The 24676-nt window shown below is 38.7% G+C and overlaps 1 protein-coding gene across 3 annotated transcripts; it reads right to left on the bottom strand.

Annotated features, from left to right (window-relative positions):
• Positions 1 to 988: 988 nt before the first annotated feature.
• akap11 (A kinase (PRKA) anchor protein 11) lies at positions 989 to 23581 on the bottom strand. Of its 3 annotated transcripts, none has more exons than XM_060876422.1 (12): positions 23446 to 23581; positions 18221 to 18313; positions 15619 to 15729; positions 14836 to 14889; positions 14134 to 14265; positions 13598 to 13844; positions 9136 to 13411; positions 8511 to 8666; positions 7548 to 7634; positions 6319 to 6365; positions 5774 to 5955; positions 989 to 4484 (listed from the first exon to the last, which is right to left on the bottom strand). In XM_060876422.1, the coding sequence occupies exons 2-12, from the start codon at positions 18281 to 18283 to the stop codon at positions 4317 to 4319; spliced, it is 5523 nt and encodes a 1840-aa protein (XP_060732405.1). In that variant the 5' UTR covers positions 18284 to 18313; positions 23446 to 23581; the 3' UTR covers positions 989 to 4316. The 3 variants fall into 3 exon arrangements, with proteins under 3 accessions (XP_060732405.1, XP_060732406.1, XP_060732407.1); XM_060876423.1 differs by having other exon boundaries at positions 7548 to 7631; XM_060876424.1 differs by lacking the exon at positions 7548 to 7634.
• Positions 23582 to 24676: the final 1095 nt, after the last annotated feature.

Genomic DNA, 24676 nt, shown 5'->3' with positions numbered 1-24676 from the left:
CTTACTCAGCCAAAGATTTGTCAAACTCTGTAAACCTGTTACTTGGCTTCTCACTGAGCATGGCTTACAACAAAATGTTAAATAAATAGTTCGTCGGATTAAACAAATCCAGTATAAACGATGTAGGTGGAGATCCTTCTTCACATAAAATTCTCTCTATGCTGTAGGTCATGAATACCAAGGCCCTGATTCAAGCTTCTGTGTTTAGGGAAGTGGATTCACCCAGCAACACTGGCGTTTTGTTGGCGCTGGAAAGCATATGATATCATGGTCTGGGCTGAATCACGGCAGTCCTGGGGTTGGAGGGGGGGATTCCAGTCCAAGACTGAGCCTGTCTGCTGTCACACCAACATGGGAGTCAATGGGGCAACAGCATGCGCAGGCTCCACACAGCTGATTGTTACCTTGTTTAAGAGCCCAGAGGGTTTGGGCAGCATGAATGATATCTCTAAGAGCTTTATTATCAACACGGTAATGATCTTTGTTTAATGAGCTGTGTTAAAAGTGCCCATTTTGTGAAACATGCCATCCTTTTGCATTCTTTAGTCTTTGTGTCACTGCTAAAGCCTGTAATTATCTCTTTCTATTCTGCTTCTATTCATGTCTCCTGAAGCCTCTCCAGATTCGAGCAGGATGTTGACAGGAACCGCACATATCATCAAAAACACACCAAAGTTTATACTGCATCAGTGAATATCTCAGTGAAATATCACAGTGAATAGCTGTGAAATACTGTCACAGAAAAAAGGATGGCTGCTAAGTTGTTCGTTCTGCTTATTTGTACCCATGTGTAAGGCACAAATCCACGTTGCATAAATCATTAGAACATGATTATTATAATACTAAGGCATTATTTGTATGTATTTGTATGCAGGCAGGTTCTTAACTCAGAAACGATAAGAGCACAAACCCTTATTTTTATATACTTTACTTCCTTCTAGGAAGAGGGTGTATGTGTATTGTAAGGTAAAAAAAAAAAAAAAAAAGATTTCACATTCAGACTCTTTTATTGTGCAGTCCAATAAATAGGAAAACTTGACAGTTTCACATGAAAAAGCTTTATTCTTAGCCACAGCTTTAACAGGTGTAGTGCTCTTACTTTAGGCTTTTAATATGTAAACTATTCATCAACTTCACTAGTGTAATCACAATTATAAGTTATACTGACATAAATTATTAAATATCTTACTTTTCAAGAGAATACAAATAAGCCGGAAAAATAGAGAAGTCAGTGTTATATTGTCTGTCTACTTCACTGAGATGAGCATGACACTGCACAAGTAACAAAATATTTACCTTTAAACTATAATGTCAAATCTGCAGTACACACAGCTTTAAATAACACAAATAGCAATAGATACATGAAATATAGGAATGTACAGAAAATAAAGTACACAAAGCCAGCACATTTATGCCTGGTTATACTTACAGCAAAACCAAATACAATCCCACTGTGAAAGAGGCAAAAGTGTATATCTGCAAATACTGTACACCTTCAGCAGAACTAATAAATTAGTTGATAAGTTTTTTTTAGTCAGTTTAAAAACCAAATTGTTCTTTTCCACATTTAGATTTATATAATGCCTACAACTGCCACCTCCAATACTTTTTTTTTTTAAATGGCAAATTCTAAATCGTGTAAACAAAATATCTTCCCCTTCTTCTCCTTCAGAATACGAGTCATCGCACCATTTTTCACTGTAGCAATTCACATACAGATAGCACGAGCATCCACAGTGCTGTATGATTTCGGACCATGCTCATGAGAAATAATCGTTGATGATATGATGCCACAAACTGAACATCCACACCACTTCAATAGTAATACAGGTAAGCATGAAGGAATAGAATAGCATGCATTAGTGTTCATGTCAATCGTAGTACGTTCTAGATGTGTCCTTACTACCTACACCACTACACAGACCTCTCTTGAAACCTTACTGGTATCTGAACTGCGACATTGTTTTGAATAAATCATGAACTGATGTTGCATCATGTCAATTTAAACTAACTGAACGCCTGCTACCTAGAAGTCTCTTGGGGTGCTTTCACATATGCAGCGTTTAGTCCATCGAGACCTGATGCGGTTTCTTTGTGCAGGTGACAACACAGCAATCACATTCAGGTGAAGACCAAAACAAACTATTGACCTAAATTACATTTTGACATTTTAATAGATGCGAGAGCCGTGAGGCACAAACTAAACCAAAGAACAGAGCTGTAGAAATGCTCTGTAAAAAAAGGTAGGAATAACTGTCAGGGGTGAGGCACAAAATGTTGAACTAGTTATTTATATAATTATCTAGTTATGTATTGATTGATGTGATTTCACACACTTTTTTCATTGGTACATTTCTGACTAAGAAATGAATTGTACATGTATGTTTTCAGCCACACACAGCCCTGCACAGCCCAACTTTTTTTTTTTGCTTTTTGGTTTGTTTAATTATGTGCAGTATGAAACTAAACCAAACCAGGTACAAACAAATAAACAAACAGACCAAAAAATGTCAATTTTGCTCTGCCAACGACTCCGCAACTGGACTAAGAAGACTAGCATCCTTATACTTAACCACAGGCTATTATCAATACTCAACTACACAAGCTTTTGATGGTTTTAATACCAAGTGGCTTTGGTGGTTTTTAATAATGTGTCGGGAAATACACGGTTCTGAGATAAATGGAGAAGGACCTACACGGCCATTTCTGTGTAAAGTGCTACCTTCATAGGAATTGCACAGTAAAGTGTAGTCAGTAAGGGGAATGGGATAGTGTGGGAAAGTTTGCGGTGGTTGATTTCCTGCTGGAGTGTAAAACATCTCCAGGAGACGTAAGGAGTGTGTGATTAGTGACCGAGTTATGCAGGCACTGGAAGCTGTGGTTCATTCATGGTTCAAATTAAAGTGGTGCTCCGAGGAATCTAAGCAACCACAAATGTTATGAACAGAACTCTAAGAAACCTCTATATCAAAGTCTAGGTATGGACTTATAAGGACAAATAAGCATTAAAAGTAGAATTTTTTACTGACACATTTCTGTCTTTATAGGATGTCATCTGCTATCAGTAACATTCCAGAAATAAGAAACAGTTAATTTTATAACGGTTAATCCTGCACAAAAACAGAAACATGGGGAAAAACAGTTTTAGAAACCCTAATGTCTGTCTCAAGTAAAGAACATGACCCATGTCCGGTACAAACTGTACATAGTGTCTCACCATTACAGCAACTACAGAAATCTTAATACAGATCACTGGTAACCTGGCAAATCTGCCCTACTTTCTCCTTCATACTATAGAGCTTCTTTGCCTGTGTAGCAGCTTGTAATTCACTGACTTTTCAAAATGTTACGTATTTATGTAACTTAAATGTACTCTTAAAAAAATATTTATTTTGTCTACCTTAATTTTTGGCAACAGTGTTTTTTTATACAGTTTAGTTTACTAAGTGCGCTCAGATGTTAAGGAACGTCCAAGTGCACCACATCATCTGACTATTTTTAGTCATACAAAAAATAGATTATTTATTTATATTTATATATATATATGATGTGGTATCATAAATACTTATCCATAAGGGCATTTTAATAAATTCAGTGCCATCCTGAGGTCTGACAGGACACACTGAAAAAGGAAAGACATGGGATTACTATATTGATATTAAAATACATTTTAATGGAGTCTTTCCATTGGAGGCTGTTTTTAAAGTGTCAAAATATTTACCATGAAATGGTATTTTGATATCTTGGGCAGCTGCATGTGAACCTGGTGTTACTGAATAATTGACCTATAATTACTGTGCATTACTATTGTCATTCATTTGTACATCAAGTGACAAAATAATGTTGTGAGCAAGAACGTGGATATGGGAGGTGTAGTGGTTCAGCTGGCTGGTCCCTTTATCATGTAAATTACCCTAAAGAGAGGTGATCTAATGTTTATCTCAGCTCTAGGGATTCCACTTAACAAGCAATGGCGTCACCGAGCCCTCTGTTTGTTTGTTTTTAACACTGGCTTAGGGCATGAAAGCAAAACAGTGAGCAAAGTGCAAATGATAACATACTGAGTGTACGATATGCAATCCAATATAAAATGAAACAAAAAAAAGTGACAGCAAAAGATTGAGAACAAATATACTTTCAGTCACGGCATGCAATACACTCAAACACACACACATCTGATTCATGGTTAGACCTCGAAACTGGCAGCTCTGTTGAACATGAATTTGAAAGTTAGGGATATCTTCACCTCAGTAAACTGCCGTTAGCACTTACTACTGACGTGTCAGTCACTTGTGTAAGCACTGGGTGGTGATGGTCTATGGGTGTTCAAGAAGCCAATGGAAAAGGGACCTGTGCTCATGTCTTCCGTCCTCAACATGTGGGTCCTCCTCGATGGGACATTCCTCGTAGTATCTAAGCAGAGCCTGAAGGAGCTCGCCCACTCTCCACTCTCTCTCTCTCAGCCTCTGAACTACACGCAGAAACTGCAAATGTAAATACAGCAGCCAGAGTTAGAATGCATTTGAAACAACATTCCCATATTTGGATGAACCTGAGGCTACAGTGGCAGAAATCAAATGGGCCTTCTGTATTCCCAAACTTTTAGAAGTTAAGAAGAGTCTACCTTAAACTTAAACTGGACCAAACTAGACTGAGGATTAAACCGAGTTTATACTGTTGCACTTCTAATTCAATTACATTTACTTGTACCACAGAGCTGCTGAAATCTCAGTTCTGATTGGTCAGGTGTTGATTAATATTCCTTGACAGCACGGCTCAGACAGTAGAGCAAATCCTAGGTTAACACTAATGCACTCACTATTATTAGAAGATTAAAATGACAATATTATAAGAATATGAATGTGCTCATGGACTAGTACGGTGGATATTCCACATAAACATAAAAATCATATAGTTGCCACGGTTTCTGTATGGTGATGTTTGTTGTTTGATAATATGACTTGTTTTTTAGTCTTAATTTTAAGACAGAGTGCAAATATAATCATTTTGGGGTTTGTTGTGTTACATGTATTATACATTATATTTATAATTCTAAAAACCTAAAAACATGTTTATTACTAAATTTGAAGTGAAATTTCCCAGTATAGATTTTTTTTTTTAATGGGGAAAAGAGCTTGCTGACTCATTTTTTTTTATTGTTGTATTTAGATTTATTTGTAAAATACGGTCAATAATATTGGTATTCAAATCATTTTTATTCAAACATTATTTATTCTGAACGATATATGTAAAAAGGTTTATATGGCCAAATCGTTGTAGATACATGACTGTCACACCCATGTGTATTTATTCAAGCATCCAATTCTAGATTTAGTTCCCTAATGCTATTAGAATAAAAGCATCCTCCAGTATCCTCTTCCAGGAAGGAAACGTGGTAACGTGGCTCTGGGGATGTGCCCATTTACCTATGAGCATCATCAAGGCACTGATGTCGGTTGAGGAGGCCTGAAGTCTTCCAGTTCATCTTAAAGGTGTTCAGTGAGTTTGAGCCTAGGCCACTCGAGTTCTTACACATCAGTATTAACAAACTATGTTTTCATAGCTGGCTTTGTGCACAGGAGCACTGTTATGCTGGTACATGTCTGGCTCTCCAGTGAAAGTAAAGGGTCATTCTATAGCACACAAAGACATTCTAGACAACTGTGTGATTCCAACTTTGTGGTTTCCAGCATTTTGGGGAAGGCCCACATTTAGGTGTTAGGATCAGGTATCACATGTATTTGAAATATCAGATATTTTTTGGAAATCAAACCTGCTGCATGTCTCCTTCTGATTGCTGGCCGAACTGCATGACTGGGAGCTCGGTGAGTGAAGCTGCCATCCACTGCAGCACCGTTCTCAGTTGGGGATCTGAACCTTGCCCCCATACATCTGTACTGACCACCAGCAGAGCCCTGTCTCCTTCTGTGTGGCCCCTCTCCACTCGCACTGTCCCTGCCAGAACAAACACACAAAGGCCTGTTAAAAGCACACATACACCCTAACTGACATCAGAGCAGATAACCCCTATTTCAGCAAGCCCATAGCATAAATCCCGTTCCCACAGTCAGTAAATGGGGCCAGACTACTCAGTCTGAAATCATCTGCAGACCCGCAGTGCTTGGACAGTTACAGGAGACAGGGATATGAAACAACAGCAGCGCAGTTTGGACAAAGTAGCAGAATATTTCTACTGCCAAGTATGATCCTTCTGAAATATGACGGGGTCAAGCCCGACTACAAATACAAATATCATATTTCACTATTTACCTATTAAAAAAAAAGGTTTTATGATGAGAAAAAGAAATGATCCATTACCACCCATGAAGTTCCTGGCTTCAGCTTCCTTTCCTTCTGTGTAGTCACTACAGGATGAGAAACATCAGTGGTGTGAGCAAACAGATCAAAAAGACAGCATCAATGCATCAAAAAGTCAAAAGGCTGGAAAAAACATGCAAGAGGGTCATTCAGAACTGAAAGACAGAGAGAAGGATCACATTTTTCAGCAAACCTAGTTTTCATACTGACCTGTTCCACTATTAATAGTGACATTGCACTATACAGTACCATACGAGTTAGGAGGAAACCAGTTCAGGATTACTTTAAATTGCTAGACACTGATTTTTACCAAAGTGATTAAATATTTTTATAGAAATGTGTGTGACTTGCACTCAGTAATGCATTAATGACCAAATGGGAAGCAGACTGAGAAAACCGGTCAGATGTCGAAATGGCTGAATTTTGGACAAAAAAAAGATAAAAAAGTTAAAATTGGTTTTTAACAGAAACATATTTTCTGACACCTATTTTGAGGAACGTTTAATAAATACAATGTAAAAATCCTTTAATTCAATTTATTTTCTTCCTAGGCTTGAATTATCTCTCTAAATAAAAATAAAGGATGCAGTTAATAATTGTGAATAAATACGCTTTTTAGTTCTAGTGTTTTTAGTATTATAAATAGCCAAAGATTTAAGAATCCCCTCTGAGAATGGTTTTCCCAGGCTGCCACAGAAATAAGTCAGCCCAAAGGCAACAGATTCAATTGCTCTTCATCTCATTAAAGAGTTTCACTGTGCTCCATTCAGATAACATTTTCCTGTTCAGTGAAATGAAGCACTGACAGTGATCTTGATTGCCATTTAGCATCTATGAGTCATTTTCCCAGTGGAACAGGATCCTTATGAGAAGCAGGGGCCAGAACAGTCTCCCATCACTCAGCCATGCAGCAGACAGCAAAGACAGACTGTTCTTTTGTCAAAGACAAGATTTCACAAAGAACTGACAGAAGGAATTAACTCCCTGACTCTTCCTACTCCCACTCACACGTACACACACACATGATTTAATTTACTAATTCTATTTGTTAAAACCACAGAATGGAGACCAACAAAGGGCTGTTGTGTTCCTGGGTTTGTCTCTACAAGGCAAAGGTTGCTACAGTCACACAGACAGATTTTCAGCACTTGATGATCAAAGCTCTTGCATCATGCAGACATTTGAGAAAGCCCACGCTGACTATACTCAGTTTCCTGCTCTGGACCAACCTGTCTGATGGGGAGAAGGACAAATGCTCTTCATAAACCTCGCCCTCTAACCCCAGACTGCTCCAGCTACTGCTGTTCCCATTACTGCTGTAGGAGAAAAGAGGAGCACTAAACACTGGGCAAGCACATACACTATCAGGTTATTGCCATGTCACTGTGGATCTTACATACCCACCTCGAAGAACTCTTCAAGATTTTATAAGAGGCTACCTATCACTTCTAGCCACACACAGTAAGCACAAAGGCCATGATTTTACACTAATGGTATCCTAGAAACACTGTCCCAAGATAAATAACTGTTTACGACCACACCTTTCAGAAATATTTTGATACCTACAGTACTGATGGCTTTCATTATCCAAAATACTACTTGGTTATGACTACATCAACCTTAAATGCAAGTCTGTGCCAAGAACTTCTATCAGCTAATCGAAGTAATTCTCCTCTCAGCTTAGAGGACAAGGTCATTTAAATTCCTAATCGAAAAAGGAAATATACTAACTTCAAAAATAGAACGTTTGGTTTTGCTTTTTGTGGAATAAACAATATTCCTTGAGTGAGTGTAGTATCTATAAAAGAAATTCACTTCTTGGCAAAGATGAATTTTTGTTTTGGGGAAACCTTAGCTGTATAAAGGCCTCAAGTTAATGTTCAAGATTCTGAAGAGCCAGAAATACAACAACAAAATATTGCAGGCTGTATTAAAATGTGGGCAATGAAAACAGTTTGCTTTTCATTTACAATTCCTTGAATGATTTATACTGACAACTAAATTAAGCACCACTCCTCCAGATTCTCATACCACTACATTTATGCATTCGCTTCTCCATCAATTCGTCATCATTTTCGGTATGTTATGAACAGTGTTAAAGTGAATAAATGTGTGCAGAATCAGGAAAAATAAGTAGTTGAGGAGTTAGTAATCAAAGTGAATTTCTTCAAGCTACTGAACCTCAAAATTACCTGTCACTTAGGTGATGGAAGCTACTACTTTCATCAGGATGGTCTTCCTCAAAGCTCAGATTAGACCAGCTGCCAAGACTGTCATCTCCCACACTTAGATTCAGCTGCTGACTGACAGTTGACTCTGTGACATTGACACTCTCACTCCCAGGAGCACTGGAACATAAATAGTAAATATCCACTTAAAAAAGCATAGACAGTTAACATCTTTTTTCCACTGGTGAGATGCTTGAAGTCAGAGTGTTGGTTGCTTTGCTAGAAAGTGTACTGATATTCATCATACGCAGACCTCAACATTCATTCTGTTGATGGATGGAATTTACACATAGCTACACCCTACTCATACCATCATAGTGTAATTATACTGTATTATTACCCACCAATGGAAAATCTATAATTATTGCTAATTATAATTGCCATAAATCACAACTACATCAAAGCAATTGAATATCTGTGATTTATTCAAATCACTTACCTAAATCTGTCCAGGATTACACCAACACAGGAAATGTTAATGACTAAGGAACCCACAATATTTGAGCAACTGATGAGCCACTTTTCTTCTGACGTGCAAACATAAGTTTTTACAAACATTTTTACGAGACCAGTCGTCTGTTTTATTTACCTGAGGTTAATGGTTTGGCAGATGTTAGACAATGCAGACGTCATGATCTCTGTGGTAAGGCTTTCTGCAAAGCTTGCGCCATCGTGACCAATCCCACTGTCTGCATTTAAGCTGGTGCTGCTATGTTCCTTCTTAGCTTTCTCAAATGCTGCAGATACCATTTCCTCAGCAAAATCTGCCCTCTTGTCCAGATCTATCTGGATCTTGGGAATTTCAAGACCAACCATCGTGTCCACTGAGTCTTTCTGCATTCTCCTCTGCATTCCATGGTACTTCATGTGACAATTTTTGCAAAATGAGCAATCTCGTCCTTGACAGTACCGGCAAGCCTTGTATGCCTCGGTCAGCTTCTCGGTGAAAGAGCTGCGGTCCAAAGCCCTTCTCTCTTCTACTGTATGAAGAGCTGTAGTCCCCAGAGTCATTTCCAAAGTGTCGTCAACAATCTTCCTGGCATAATGCTCAATTACTTGCATAACACCATTATTGTAATTTCCATCATCTAAGCTGCTGGTGCTATGATATTGCCTGTTTTTCCCAGTGTACGGTAGCACTGAACATGAAAACGCAGATTTGATTAAATTTTCAGCCATGTCTTCAACATTTGACTTCCTGTAGAGACACGAGTCTGTGAGCGATTTAGGAAGCCTAATCGAGGACATTCTTAGCTTTCTTGTGACGTCACATGTAATATTGTAAGCCAATGACTCAGCAAAGTTGACAAGTTCCATATACTCCTTTCTACCAATGTTTCCTGCATCTTGACAAACACACAGCATGGACTCACTAGAGGACGCTTCTTGTCCTCCTGTAAGAATGGCAGGAGAGGACTCAGATGGTGGGACCTTAAAAGTGCTACGGCTGCTGTCATGGTGGGACTGCCGGGATGAGCTAAGTCTCAAAGGGGACTTCTGCTTTATTTTCTGTGCAGCATGAGCTAAGCCTGATTTGATAGATTTATAAGCCAACTGACTGGCATACTGATCCAGGATAAGTTCCCGGCTTCCTCCATCTTTTTTAAGTACCTTGATAACATATCCTGCATACTCATCAGTAACACTTTCACAGCTTGGGTACTCAGCTTGGCTTGAGCTTCTACAAGTGTTGGACTGAGGATTGGAAACTGGTACAATGAGAACATTTGACCATTGGTTATTTTTGCTGACAAAGTGACAGTCTTTCCGGTCACCATGCTGATGCTTATCGGATTTCAAGGATCCTCTTTTGACTGTTTTGTGAAGGCAATTGCTGGAACGCATCATCCTCTTTACATCACTGATGACTTCCCCAGCAATTTCCCCAGCATATGTCCATAATGAATTCAAGGTTTGTTCCGAGAACTGTGCACTGTGTAAAGCAAAGCTGCCATTGCCTTCTTCATTCTCTGACTTACTTACATCACCAACGGTTAAAGTGTCCATCTCAGTTGCCATGGAAACAATATGGCATGCCAAACGCTCAGCATAATGCAGAGCCCCTCTCTCAATCATTTTATTTCCCACAGTGGAACTTTGCTCTGTGTTATGGGTCACAGAGTTAAAACCATCTTCCTGCTCAACATCATCTTCGTTGCTGACAGCTTCTTCAGAAAGTGACCTCATGAGCCTAAGCATGAATTCCTCTTTCTCTGAATCGGAGCTCTCTTCCAGTCCTGGAGTTGGTTCGTAATGTGGGGTGGGTGGTGGTGTTGCAGGGGAAAATTCCTTCGCAAGTTTACCCTTCAGCTTCTTGGAAAACTGTTTAAGCTTTTTCTCACTCGAGGTGTCTGATGGTTGCTGGGGAGTTGAGGGAGGAGTGCCAGGGCTTCCACTGGACTTTATTCCAGTGCTGCCATTAAGCATCTCTTCTGAGATGACTTTTCTGCCTCCATGAATGCCTCCCTCAAAACTGGGCACTTCCAAAGTATCCTTCATCACAATAGACTTGACTTCTGGTGAAGATTTGTCGACTATATATGCATTTTCTAAGCCAGTTTGACAAATTGTTTTATCTATGTTCTTTGAAGTTAAATGTGACTGAGAGTAACATGATGGTGACTCTGTCAAATCTCCCTTGGGAAATAAAGACATGATTTTCTGTGATGCGCATAAATTATAAGGTGGTGAACTCTGACAAGCCACATCCTGGGATTTTGCTATACCAGTACATGTAGCAATCCGACTCCCTATGTTTTTACTTATGAAATCAGCACAGTCGTCCATTTTCTTCTTCATTTTGCTTGTGGGCACAATTTCAAACACTTCCCCCACTATTGTCTCAACCATTGCACCAGACATTTTCTCAAAACTTTTTCCCATTGGAGGTTTTTCAACTGCACTTGTTGACATATTCCCAAAATTCCCACAGACATTACGAATTTTGGAAATACCTAACACTGACTCAGAACATGTTGCAGTGGATGTGTTGGAAGTGGAGGTTACTGCCCTTCCTTGAGAACAAATGCTTCTTTTAGGGCTGCTCTGGCAAGTGTGACTAATGCTGGACTTATACTGACACAGTTCCTCTGGGTTCTGCAGGTAAGATATAGCTTTGCCAGCTGCAGGGACAGGGACACAACTGGCCATTCCAGAAACACAGTACAGAGCTTTCTTTACAGTGCAGCCATCTTCCTCTTCTTGATTTCCAGCTTGGATAAGTGACTGCGAATTCTGGAAACTTGACTGAGCATTGCAGATTTTTGTGGTCTGAGATGCATCTTCAGCACTGACATAGCAGATATTGTCAAGTGACACACTTATGGCTGCCTGTGTTGTGAAAGTCACGTCAGCTTGGGACAGTTCTATGAAGGCTTCTTGAAGAACGGACTCAGAAAGATCTGAAGCATAAGAACAAACTACTTCCTCTTCTTGCTCAAAAGACCAGTCCTTTGGGGTAAGTGGAGTAGAAGGATGTGAGAACTGGCAGACCTCCATAATTCCCTCAAATACTAATTCCTCGGCAAGATCAGCTGCAAATCTGGTGACAGTGTTGTTAAAAATCTGCTTTTTCACAAACAGAAACTCTTTTAGAGCTCCAGAGACTGCTTCCCCAACAAGGAAACCAGCCAATCCATTTATGGCACGCTCTTTTAACACATATGCATGGCGCATTCCAATCTCTTGAAAGGCCATATGAAACACTGAGGAGGTTAGCCTAGCAGCTAAATGGCAAAGTGTTGTGGTACAGGACGAAACTCCTTTCTGTAAATCTCTTAAGGCACTGCCAATGCTCATTTCAACCAGGTCTGTGGCAAACTTCTGAATCCCATCCTTCAGAGACTGCGAGTGTGATTTGGCAATAGTGACTGTCTCCTGAATATCAGACAGTTTCATCAAATGTCCGCTAGTGTTTTTGAATTCTTTATGGCACACACAACTCAAGTTCTTGTTAATGTTAATGTCAACAGGAGAAGAGTACCCACAAACAGTTCCAAGAATTTCTTTCGAGAGATTGTTTGCAAAATCAGAATAGGTTTTATAAAGTGAACAAAGGTCCTGTGGTTTGGGCAATTCTGCTACATCTCCATCTGGTTTCCAAAAACACTCCAAGGCTCCTCCGTCTCCCAGAGGACTAAATGCGGATGAGTGAACCGGGCTGAAGATTCCTCCGCTCTCCTCACAGGATGTCCTCACTGGTCGTGGAGAATCTGGAGTGTCGGAGTGTATACTATACGGAGATCCTGGTTTAAGTGGAGTGGGCTTCCTGATATTGGCTGGAAGAGTCCTGTGGTCAAACTTGTGAGGGTTCATTGCTGTTGAGCCACTTTTTGAATCTGATTTACTATCAGAGCTGTCAGTCTTTTTTTTTTTCTGGGTAAAGAGAACCTGTTCTTTTGGCACCTTCATAGTCGAATCAAAACACTGATCAAGATCATCGAATTGATCAAAACTATCAAAAAACTCACACACTTCAGAGTCTGAATCTTCTACACCCTCTTTAAGAACAGGGATCTTTGGAATGTCAAGCTTTGCTTTTAGACTCTTCTGATAACCAACCTCGTCCAAAAAAATAATGGGACTTGGACTAGAGCAGTCTGAATCATCAGATTCTGTGAATGATGTCGAGGTAACACGACTTTGTGGAAGGTTACTCTGTGTGGATAAGTTCCAATCGTTCTCTGTATCCATAGACAATGTTGTTGGTGACTTCTGTACTAATCCTGTCACATCACAAGTTGACTTCTGTCTACTCTTAGTCTTCTTGGAGACAGAACTAATGATGATACGAGACCCAGATAAATCTTTGAAATGTGAGGGGAGAGTTTGGGAGGCCACGTCTCTCTGGTTCCTCTTATATGCAACTATAAAATAAGAAAGGTCATAATGGCAATTAGGTCATATAAAAATCTGTTTAATAAAATGAGAAGTTTTTCAAAAGCATATGTGATACAGGACTCGAGATGACAGTTAAGCCAAACATTTATTAATATTAGTAGTGGCTCAGCGGTTCATTTACACGGGTATTGTGAACATGTAAAAGTAGTAACCTGTCTCCTCCTCTTCCAAATGTTCAAAAGCTGTGACAAAATCTTCCTCGATAGAAGAGACAGATTGATTGGTGTCATCATCCTCAGCTTGACATGACTCTGATATGCCCCTCTGAAGAGACTGTACCTCCAGAGCGTATCTGATCCCTGCAGTATAACGGCTCAGTAGCCCCAGCATAGTACAAACACTGATCTGTTGAGGGCTGCCATGTCTCAGTATGCACATGGCTCTGGATGATAAGTTGGTCTGCAATTAGAAAAATCAGACAAGGCTTGTAAAAACATCACACTGTGTGGGCTAAACAAGTTTGAGAAAGCATATGCCATTTTTTGTTAGGCCTGCAAGTTTGTGGCTTGATATAAAGGTCTGGCAGCCTACAAAATTATTCCTATTGTCACAGAAAGAACATACCACACACCTAGAAAACCACAAATCACCACAGATGACACTTAATTTCCAAGAAATGCAATAATCCACCATCAAGCACAAACATGCATGCATACTTTGTAAATATGGTGCCTAAAAGATAATGTACCTGAGAGACTCTGTCTTTTCTGTCGAAGGTTCGCTTTGGATCTTTGATGAGCAGCACTTCTTCATCTTTGAGAGTTTGTACATGTAGGGATCGTAACAACTCCACCAATTCAGCAGAGAGAGAGATCACAGCCTATATAAATTACAGTTAGATTCATGTGTTTATTATCAACATTGGTAAGTTAGAGCACTTCCATCACAATAGTGCAGTTTTTGTGAAATATTAATCCATATGCCATAAAGGTCAGCAAAATGTTATCAGCATCATAATCGTTGTTTAAAACATATACATAATCCATCCCTATCTATTTTGATCACTGCTTATCCTGCTGGGTGGCAGGGAACCTGGAGCTTATCTAAGCAGATTCTGGGCACAAGGCAGGGTACAGCATGGACAGGATGACTATAACAGGGCACAATTGCTCACATATTCACACAGCAATTCACACACTACAGACAATTTAGAGATGCCAATCTGCCTACACCGCATGTCTTTGGACTGAACTGGGAGGACACAGAGTATGTGAAGGTACAGTAAACCCCTACAGCAGGGGGAAACCATGGCAGAGGCAGGAATTGAACCCCCAACCCTGAAGGTGTGAGGCAATGTGCTAACCACCAAACCACTGTGCACCCCATTTATATGTGATGATCTATATAATTTAGTTTGCTTACTGCAAATTGCAGGAAAAGAAACACTTGCCTGTAGTGTGAAATCCTCCCCTGCAGTGGAACTCGGTAAGCATATGAAATGTATCTAAAATAAAGAACACGGTCATGTAAATTTACACGGTTCTTACACAGAACAGAACTGCAACTCCATAAAATTAGCGGAGTATCAAATGATGCACTTCTTAAATCATTTCCACTGAAATACATGAGTTGACAAATTTAGTCCAAGTGCCACTTCAGGACATACTTAAGATTACTAGTAGTGTACACTTTTTAAGATTAAGATATTTAGATTAGGAAATTAAGACACACGGCAGAGCGGACAGACCACTTAAGATAAACTCTGATGCAATTATTTATATCACAATACTCAAATTGAGGAGGTTATTTCAAAATCATTTAGTTAACCAAGTCTGTGGTTAAAACCACCATTGCAAGCTTACAGAAGGCCAGAATTATTGACACACAAGAGAATGACTCAATCAAATAAATGTTAGAAACATCTGCCAAGGCTGAGAAGGCCAAAGACGTTTTAACGGAAAAGAAACAGATTGTTGATCTACACATGTCAAGTGTTGACGAGATCAAATACACAAAGCAGTTAAAATACAAGTAAGCACACTTATGGCCATAATAATGTCTGAAACAGCTGAAAACCTGTGGTCAGAATAGACGATGACAGTCCACATGCACAAATGTTAACAAGTTGTGAATAGAGCAATAATTTTGCCCTTATACTTTCCAAGAAACCATAATCAAAACTGTTATTGTATTTTTGTTGTTTTTTTTTCTCTTCTATACACATTATCCTTACTTGTTGCAGACACTGTGACTCTCTAGTGCGCTGCTCTGGCACCACATTGCTCAGCTCTTTCCTGTTCTTTAAAAGGCTCCTCAGGGACAGGGCTGAACTCTCACGGATGGTCTATTCATATGAACACAAAGCAAAAATAGAGCTGTTAGTTCCTTCATTCAAGTTCAAAAGCTGCTAAAACAAGTATAATGACAACCAAGACACATTTATCCATCAATGAACTCCACAGTGCAGACTAGGATGTTAATAATAATGAGTGCTACAGTGTGGTGAAAGCTGATGTTTAAAACAGTAAACACTTTAATGGCTTCCCCAGGGTTGACTAAATGCCAGCGGTATCAAGCAGCTGGACAGAACTGAACTCTACACATATTACTTCATTGCTGGATATTTTGAGTGTTTTGGCTTTAGGAAACTAACACAAAAACAAAAACTATAGTTCCGTTAATGTGTGTCATGCTATATCATGTATCAGTTAGACTCTAGATTTAATGATTTTTCCTGAAAATGAAATGCTCTGTGGGTTTCATTTAATAAGGTACTGGATTTTCCTATAGAAAGCCTCGCTCATGCCAGACACTGGAATACATGTCTCATTTCCAATGTGTACAAACAGTTTTTACCTGACTACACTGGTGCTGTCTGTGCTTTTTTTTTTTTGTTCTGTGTTTATTGTCATCAGGTTCTGTCCTTAATTAGAGGTTATACATCTTAAATGTGCAAATTCTTCCTTCCTTCACCAAAACCTCACATGAATGTTGTCATAGCAAATAAACCAAAAACTTCTGGTTTCAGATGTGACATCATTTCAATACATATTCTGTCCCAATAGCATTACTAATCATGTACTGACTCTTGAATAAATAGCTAAACAGACCAGTTTATCTCTCTAAACTATTTACCCATGCCTGGGCCATGTTATTTGGTGACTTTGTGTGCTATGAATGTGCTGCAGTCTGCACAATGATTTGCATTCAACTAGACTGTATTTTTTATTAACTGCAATACAATTAAAAATAAGTCACTGCAGGGTAACATTGGGGAAGCTTGCAGGAGCTTACTGTACTTGAAAGGTTTAACTGTCCATGACATTGTGTAAATTGATAAGCTGTCCTCATACACATTCATTCATTCATTATGAGTGTTTGTATTAAAACTATAAAAGTTTTCAATCAATTTTTCAAATGATGACTTGATCACTTCAAATTATATATTTTTATCCTACATGTTGTTAAATATATGCTTGTTCAATTTAATTTTAGACTTCCACTCCAGCTAGAATATCCTATTGCAAACTAAAAACCATGGACTGACCTGCTCTCATTCTTTAACACACACTGACCACATTTTCCTAAATACTGGTCTGCCCAAACCTCCTACTTCTCCCCTGTCTCTGTCAGCAGCATCAACCAGAAGCTGCAAAGCACTCTTTCTGACACATTTTCACTTCTTCCATTACCTCTGCTCTTCAAACACCCATCAAGCTTCCAACGTTGAATTTAAAAACACCCAGAGCACATTCTTTCTATCTGCCAGTCCGCTCTTTATTGGAGAAATGAGCTCGGGGTCGAACTCATCATCCTGTGGGTTACATCCTGAAACCTGTCAGATATATCTGTTCCCATTTCCAACCTGACGTCCTGCCTCCGTCACTCTGCATGAATTAGACTGATAGAAAACCTCTCAGGTTTTATTTTAGAAGAAAATAAACATCTCTAATTTGCTTGTCATAGCTAACATTATTGAAAGAGCTGTTGCCCATTTAGCTGACATTAATATCTTGATGTCCTTTCAGTCTGGCTTTGTCTACTAAACTCTGTTGATTGTGGTGCTCAAAATTCTTACTCTATTCTTACTTGTGGCTCCAATACTTTACTAATACAATGTGCCCTGAAAAGTGTGCCTTTTTCTATCTGACTGTAACTGACACCAATAGCACAACACTCCTGCTTGATTCTTATTTTAATACCAGGCAATATCTCAGTGACAAAGATCTGGATCTGTTTCTATTATTTTTCAATTTGACATGTTATTCTCTGGTTACAATATCCCACATTTTCACTGCTGCAGATTTCTATGTAACCTCCTCAGTAAGTGGCCATGCTGTAATTTAAAGATTGCTTGTACTCTACTTTTCTTAAATCTGGGACTTAAGCCCTTAAACTTAGTCCCACAGAGCTTTCATAACACTTCCTTCATTACGTCCTTCGGATGCCAGTTACAACTGATCCTTTTTCTTTCAGTTATTGCTTAAGCCTAATCTCCCTGCTGTGTTTGCTACTACTTTCTTTGCATTGTGCTTTATTAAGCCTTATTGCTTTGCTAGCATGTAGTATACTGTGGTGAGTTTTACCGGGGTATTTTTCTACACCAATTTACTTAAGTTTTGTTCCAGGTCCGACTGTTATTCTATCAATACTCAATACAATCAATACAAATATTAATAATATTAAAATATCAAGATACCAAGAATATGAACAACCACAACTATGGTAATAAACTAGTAACAACAATATTACTACTACTAGGGGTAAGAATTATCAGTGAGAATCATAACAATACTCAGAAATCCGAAGGTTATTTCTTTAATACTTGGAGCTACCTCTTTCCTGATGCTGGCACGGTTCTTGAGTGGAACACCCTTGATCCGGGCACAGGCATCCATGGCAATGCAGGGCTGAGCTGGAGGCCACACCTTCAATGAAGAAAACAGGAATAAAAGAGATTGTCAGATCATTCATACATGTCTGGATGTCAGCAACAGGCCTGATGTAGATCCATAAATTAAAAGCTACAGTAGCAACAGCAGTTTGTTACCTTTGCTGGGTTTCCAACATATAAAGTAAAGGAATGAAATGCACAACACAGCCAAGGTGAGATGAATGTTTACTATATTCAAAATTTAATAGTCAAAAATACAATCATTACACACTACGACATGTAGTGAAAAGCTTTTTATGACTTTCCGTGTAGAAAAGAAATTTTTAAAATACGGTATTTTAAATAGAACTTCAAAATAAAATACAAAAATAGACTAATAAGAAAATAAACTGTGAAACTAAAGTCTGTGACACAATTAGGTGGGAGGCAGTAAGAGGTGATACTATACACACAATATGGGGAAAATCAAAGAAACATCTCTGGCATGTAAATACAATGACTGATTTATTGCTATTAGTAAAATGAATATGAATATACTTTTAAATTTATAATAAATACAAAAGAATCAAACTTCAAGTCAAATTTTTGATTACTGAATATCTATGAACATTTAAACGCTTTAACAGAATGTTATCCGCTGAAATATACATAAATATTTATATTGTCACCAACAACATAAGGTGCTGTAGATAAGCAGCAAAATATAGACTGCTAATATTTCTAAATCTGAAGCGAAGTCATCACACAAACGCTTTCACATTTCTGGATCATGATTTAATTTATTAGACTGTTAGGTAATCTGATCATTCCCATAATCATATAAACTGCATTGTGTAGATCTGCTTTATAACACAACTGAGTAGTTTCAGGCTTCTGTATTATTCAATTAAATATAAAAGAATTTTAAAAGAATAAAAATGAAAATAATAAAAATAAAGCAAGCCTTTCTATGAGAAGGTGTGGCTAAACCTTTGATTTGCTGAAACAAACATTTCTTATTTCAGGAACTACAGCAGAATATTTTACACAAAATTAGTGTAAATAGTGAAAAAACAGTTTCCCTTGTCAGGGAAAATGTACTGATGAAAATTTCCTAAGAAAGGTAAAATAGGTCAGACTTTTTAGCATGAACATGCACTGGTGGGTAAACAGTGACCGCAAGAGCAGTCTCAGTCTCACACACAAGCTATTTTTCCAGTGAACGACTATTAAGAATGGATTCTCCATTATAGAGAAAACTCGTGTGGGGGACGTGAGAGGCTGAAGCTCAGGGAAATAAAAGAACAAAACTGCTCTGGAGACACAAAACAAAACAAAACAAAAAAAAAAGTCGTTCTATAAATTTTCCAGTATCAGACCTGTGTTTTGCAGCTGAAACCCAATTATTGTAAGTCACAACCCTATATTATTATATACGCTATACTATTATTACAAGCTCAAGCTCCAACCCAACACTCCCACTAACATTACCACAAGCCATGAGAACGAACCAAGAGTGAAAAAAGAAAAGCACATTGGTGAAAGAGACTGAAATCCTTTCACATGGTAAAACTGTGGCCTTTTATCTTAATTCTATTCAGATTTGGTACTCTTAATTGAAATAATCCAATTATGTACCTTAAATCATTTTCTAAAGCTACAAAATAAACGGTTCCACCCCAGTAACAAGGAAGGCTACAGTTGAGAAATGCAAAGAAAAAGTGCAGACATTTGAATATTTGTTTCTGCTGTGAATTGGCTTTACTACAAATGAAGAGCCATCGAGTGAATTCAGATGACTAGGAATCAAATAAAAAACATGCAAAAGGTTTCATGTTATACTGTCCCTTTAGCATTTCATGTAATTAACACAAAATCAAGCAGACTGAGATATTTAGGGGAGCTTGTGGTTTTTCAAAATGATCACAGGTTTTCCGCAGATTTGGGTCGACACATCACAGCACACGTTCGGCCATCTTCTATTCATGTGCACGAGTACAGCTTATTAAAGAAAGTAATTACATGCGTCTTCAGTAGTAGGAGTTTAAAAGAAGAATTATGTGCTTACTATTTCCCCAATGACTGTATTAGGTTACAGTTATTCCAAATAAGCATTCAAACTCCATTTAAGTAAAAGATGCAGCTTATATCTTTGCCAATAGTAAAATTTTCACTCATGACTCAAATGGGTGAAAGGTTTACTTAACTACACTTCAAGGCCAGCAAGATTACTGACATCTTGATTAGTTATGCTGGTTTTCCCAAAAGAGCATATTGTGCTTATATTGTTATATTCAGAATGTAGCCTTCAACCCATTCAATTCCCAGTTTATACATTTACTACATGAGAAGTGACATTTTGAATAAGTACTTCTAATAAGGGGTCTGAGGAGTGCCAGGGGTTTATGAAACACAGCCAGATGGTCCACTTTTTAAAACATTAAAAAACATATGTCGAAATCCAGTCAAGTGGCTTTTACTCTCTATGTCCCTCTATGTAACTCAGACACATCGGAACAAACTGTTTTTCCTCAGCACTAGCCTACACATAGCAACAGCAGCATAGTACACAAGACTATAAAAAGAGTTTATCATTATTAACCTATTTGAATGGTCACTAGATTGTATTATGTTTAATCCAGACTCAAGTAATCAGATATCAAATCAGGCTTCAATCTAATGACAGTTTTATTTAAAAAGGTTTTCCATCAGAGAACCGTTAAGAAATAAATATACACAGCTTTATATATATATATATATATATATATAAAGCTTTATGGCACCAATAAAAAGGCAAGGTTTATAATAATGCGTCTAATATTTGAATACATCTGAGCAGAGAGGAATCACAGTGTATTTTGTTGATCATGATGTCTTTCTATACTTTCTAATTTTTTATTAAGCTAAAGCCTGAAAACACCTCAGGCTTTTGAGAACAGCCTCTCTTATTTTTTTCACATTTTCTGGGGTACGCACAGAAGTGGAAGGCCAGGTGATTTCCTTTTCATCACAGACACTGTTATTCTGAACACTTCAACCAACATGAGACATCGTGTTACTATCAGGAATGTTTCCAAGACAACCCACAGTGAAACGTCTAAGAAAAAGGTGCTAAACCACAATTACAACTTCAAGACTTTTGAAATAATATTCAACACCCAATGCTCATGGTGAGCCCACGTTACCATGGCTACTAGCTATTGAAACTGCACCATCAGTGCTGCTTGCTAACAAGGAGCAAAACTTATCCACCCTTGTTGCTGCGTACTGGCTGTTGAAATAATATGCATTTACTTTGCCACACCCTTTACATCGATCAGCCATAACATTAAAACCAACTGCTTATTATCATGTATCCCTTGGGCCACTAAAACAGCTCTGACCGGTTGAGGCATGGCCTGCTGCTGCTATTACACATGTGTATACAGTATATGTTTACAAGAAAGATCTTTGTTCAGAATCATCTATTTTTACATATTGTACTGTATGATATAAAGAATGCACACCAGTCAGCGCAACTTTGTGTTTTTGTCCTGTAGTGTTTTGTATTGTCTGTTTGAACTGTCTTTTGTCTCGCACTGTTTGCACTAGGTTGTACACAATGCACTTTATGTGGCTAGAAAAACTTAAAGTCCTTAGCTCTGTGCTGTTTTATGTAGCACCATGGTCCTGGAAAAACACGCTTTCATTTCACTATGTTCTGCATCAGCTTTATATATGGTTAAAGTGACAATAAAAGCTTCTTGACTTGACGTCACAAGACCTCTGAAAGTGTGCTGCAGTACAAGATGTGCACCAAGACATTAGCAGGAGATCCTTTAAGTCCTGTAAGTTGTGAAGTGGGGACTCTATGGATCAAAATTGTTTGTCCAGCACATCCCACAGATGCTCAATCAGACTAACATTTGAGAAGTGAAATCAGATTAATATTTGGGGAATCATGTCCCTCAAACATTTCCTGAATATTTTTTTTTCACTGAGGCCACTGCCATTAAGGAAATGTTTCCATGAAGTAGTGCAGGTGTAGGTGGGGTGTGTACTGTATATATATCAAAGCAAGATCTACATGAATTCTAGAACTCAAGGTTTCCCAACAGAACATTGCCCAATGCATCACACTCTAAACTGGCTTGTCATCTTCATATAGCACATCCTGGTGCCATTTCTTCTCCAGTTACGTGACGCACACACACCCATGATGTCCACATCATGTAAAAAAAAAAAAAAAACGTGATTCATCAGACCAAACCACTTTCTTCCATTGTTCGATGGTCCAGTTCTGATGCTCACATGCCCATTGTAGGTCTTTTTGATGGTTTCCAGAGGTCAGCAATTAGACCAGTCTTCCTCTGGACTGCAAGCTGTGACGCACCGTGTGCCCAGACACCTTGTGCAAGACACTTTTTCAGCACTTTGTGCTACAGCACCTCTTTTGTGGGATTGGACCAGGCAGGCTATCAATAAATCAATGTTAGGTTTGTTGCTGGTTCATGCATTGCACCTTCCTTGGATCAATTTTGTAGTTATTAACAACTGCAATACAGAAACACCCCACAAGACTATAAGAGATGACCTCAGATGTCACTCAGATTCTTACACTTGCCATTTTTTCTTGCATCCAACACGTCAACTTCAATAACTGGCTGCTTATTTGCTGCTAAATATAAATATATGCCATTGTAATGATATAATCAGTGTTATTCAATTCACCTGACGGTGGTTTTAAGGTCAAAGCTGGTCGTTGTACATCAGTTAGTAGACTAATAGACAGATAAACAATGCGGTTTAAAAAAAACATGAAGTGCGTTACTGTGTTACTTTCTTACGTCACACGTTTTGTTTACACACAACTCAGGCCTGAATGTGACGTGCGTTACGTTTTGCTTCCCACAACCTGCCTTTTGTAAATCGATCCGACCGCAAGAGATTTACTGTCTAAAGCGTTTAATGACGCTTGTTAAGGATTACACGAAGCACTGATTAGAGTATTTATCTGAGGCTGTTAGCCTACAGCTAGACATGTCATATTAATATAGATGATTACAGCATAGCTAGCTTAGCCGGTTAGCATCGAGTCAATGCAGCAGATATGCTAATCTTTAACCGATTACATCACGACAGCGTTTATATAGATAACATTCATATTTATGATCGCTGTCATAAATATTTTCTAAACGCGTCTCTCACCTTTGTTGTGACAGGGACGCGATAAGCTTTTGGATGTTTCTGTATGGCTCCTCTTCATGAAATAAGTCAAACAGACCAAAGCAATCGAACCCGGAACAGCGGGTCTGATAGGATGAGCGCAGAGTCAATGATCGACGTTTCTGAAGCAAAAGCTCTCTTCTTTCTTATTAGGACGTCTTTCTGCACCGAGGTTCTTTATCTTTTTTTTTTAGATAAAAAAAGAAAGTGATTTTGAACTTTGCCGGTGCAAAACAGACAAAGTTCAGGTGGAAAAACAAATCACAGGAGTGGGCAGTTTTGACTTTGCTAACAATCAGGACATGAAGATAAGAAGATTGAGGTGTAAAGAAAAGCCAGTTTGATTGACATGGGAGTGTCCTGTACATTGCAATGTGATTGTGTGCGCAAAGCGGATAAAGCAGATTTACTCATTCTTTTATTTACTCATTCATCTTCAGTTATGTTTATGTTGCTCAGGTCCACTGTAGTTTTTATAGTTTAGGATCTCAAACCAATTAAGTTAGTTAGAAAAAAATGTGGGCAGATATAAGTGAAATATAACCATGATTACGCTTTTTGTGGGAGCTGCTAAGATTGTTGGGGAGAGACTTTGGAAATAGGCGGTATTGTGTGGAGAGATTGGTGAGGGGAGACTGTGTGAGCCGGCAGATTTGGTGAAGAGAGACTGTGGTAGATGGCAAGATCGTTGTGGAGAGACCGTGAGAGCACATGGAATTTGTGAGGAGAGACTATGGGGGTTAGTAAGAAGAGACTGAGCAGTGAGGATTGGTTAGGAGAGACCGCGGGAGAAGGCAGTATTGGTGAGGAGAGATCGTGAGAACCGAAAGTTTTGGTGAGGGAAGACTGTGTGAAGAGGCACACAAAGTATTTGTGAAGAGCAACTGTAGTCTGTGGCTGGATATATAGACAGTAGATAGGTCCAAGTAAGCCTATTAGATAAATATTGTGGTTAGGTTAAAAATAACCTCGGTTAAACTCTGTTCAAACTTGTTGGTGAAGAGAGTCTGTGGGAGTGAATGGGGTTGGTGAGGAGAGTTTGAGGGAGTGGATGGGGTTGGTGAGGAGAGTGTTGGAGTGGATGGGGTTAGTGAGGAGAGTCTGTGGGAGTGGATGGGGTTGGTGAGGAGAGTCTGTGGGAGTGGATGGGGTTGGTGAGGAGAGTCTGTGGGAGTGGATGGGGTTGGTAAGAAGAGTCTGTGGGAGTGGATGG

This window comes from Tachysurus vachellii, chromosome 8, assembly GCF_030014155.1.
Source record: "Tachysurus vachellii isolate PV-2020 chromosome 8, HZAU_Pvac_v1, whole genome shotgun sequence".
Taxonomy (NCBI): Eukaryota; Metazoa; Chordata; class Actinopteri; order Siluriformes; family Bagridae; genus Tachysurus; species Tachysurus vachellii.
This window is presented reverse-complemented; position numbering and strand designations above follow the sequence as displayed.

Excerpts from the sequence above, each read along its gene's own strand:
- akap11 (XM_060876422.1), bottom strand. The coding sequence starts at position 18,283 with ATGGATGCCTGTGCCCGGATCAAGGGTGTTCCACTCAAGAACCGTGCC. Across the intron at positions 15,730-18,220 it reads GTGCCAGCATCAGGAAAGAG|ACCATCCGTGAGAGTTCAGC; the intron begins GTAGCTCCAAGT and ends TCATATGAATAG. Across the intron at positions 6,366-7,547 it reads TCCTTCTCCCCATCAGACAG|TGACTACACAGAAGGAAAGG; the intron begins GTTGGTCCAGAG and ends CTCATCCTGTAG.